The sequence below is a fragment of the Crocuta crocuta genome, unplaced genomic scaffold (genome assembly GCF_008692635.1).
Source record: "Crocuta crocuta isolate KB4526 unplaced genomic scaffold, BGI_CrCroc_1.0 scaffold528, whole genome shotgun sequence".
In the NCBI taxonomy this organism is placed as follows: domain Eukaryota; kingdom Metazoa; phylum Chordata; class Mammalia; order Carnivora; family Hyaenidae; genus Crocuta; species Crocuta crocuta.
This window is the reverse complement of record NW_027530010.1, coordinates 2,409,288-2,410,266: the sequence shown is the minus strand read 5'-3', so window position 1 is coordinate 2,410,266 and position 979 is coordinate 2,409,288. Positions and strand designations below refer to the sequence as shown.

Genomic DNA, 979 nt, shown 5'->3' with positions numbered 1-979 from the left:
CACCAGGGAGGCTCCCTGCCCTCCCCGCCCCCCCCCCCCCAACAGGCTCCGACACACCCCTGGAAGACAGTACGGCATACGCAGCCTCGTCCCCAGGACTCTAACTGTCCAAACACCAAATCCTCCATGTCCCCACTCGCCCAGGGGACTGGCCTGAGGCAGGGGCACCCCAGACCTCCGCCCCACAGTAGAGGCAGTCCAGCCCAGCCCCCACGGAAGACCCGCATGCCCTTGGTCTGCTCAGGTCCGGGTCAAGTTCAGTGTGTTCCCGCCTCCCTGGCCTGGCACCCTGAGCATGCCAGCTGCACCCGAACAGGCCCCCAGACCCGCAGGTGGCAGGAGGAGGCTCTGTGTAAATGCACTTTCTTCCTCCCCTCCCCTCCCTGCAGGATCCTGGGGCTGGGGTGGGGTGCCTGCACCCTGGGCCTCTTTGTCACTTTGGTTTCCTATAAATATGTATGTACTGTTCGTGCATCTTGCTCTGTAAATAACTGACCTGTTTCTGTTGTTGGGCGTCCGTTGTCTCCTAGTTAACAGCCCAGCTCCGGGGGTCAGAGCTGAGCACGCCGATCCCCTGGGGGCAGGAAGGTGTCCCCAGCCCACCTGGCTCTGGCCAGGGCCGCTCCCTCCTGGGACTCTTCCTCTCCAGGGGAATGCCCGACCCCACCTCTGTCCACCCGTCCCCACCCTGTCCCCATAGAAAACCAGTGTATCAGGTACGGCCCTGAAAACTGGGGCCCAGGAGGTGGGGTGGGGGGTTGAATGCTGGAGTCCCCGAGCTAACCCAGGGCCGTCCCTGGGCCCCCACAGCATTGGCCCCTGTCGCTGGGCCAGCCCCCCACCCTAATAAAATATACACACTGTGCTAGGTGTATATATACATATATATATAAATATATATAATATATATAAAATATAGAGATGGAAATGACTGTTTTCCTGTTAAAATAATGTATACTCTTATTTTCTTTCTTTCATG

At 58.3% G+C, this 979-nt stretch overlaps 1 protein-coding gene across 8 annotated transcripts in view; it reads left to right on the top strand.

Annotated features, from left to right (window-relative positions):
* ARHGEF11 (Rho guanine nucleotide exchange factor 11) overlaps positions 1-979 on the top strand; it is a 90,323-nt gene extending 89,344 nt beyond the window's left edge. For all 8 annotated transcript variants that reach the window (XM_077764213.1, XM_077764210.1, XM_077764208.1 and 5 more), the window contains one exon: positions 46-979. In XM_077764213.1, coding sequence (XP_077620339.1) covers positions 46-104 — 59 coding nt within the window. In that variant the 3' untranslated portion in view covers positions 105-979. The remainder of the gene's footprint in view (positions 1-45) is intronic.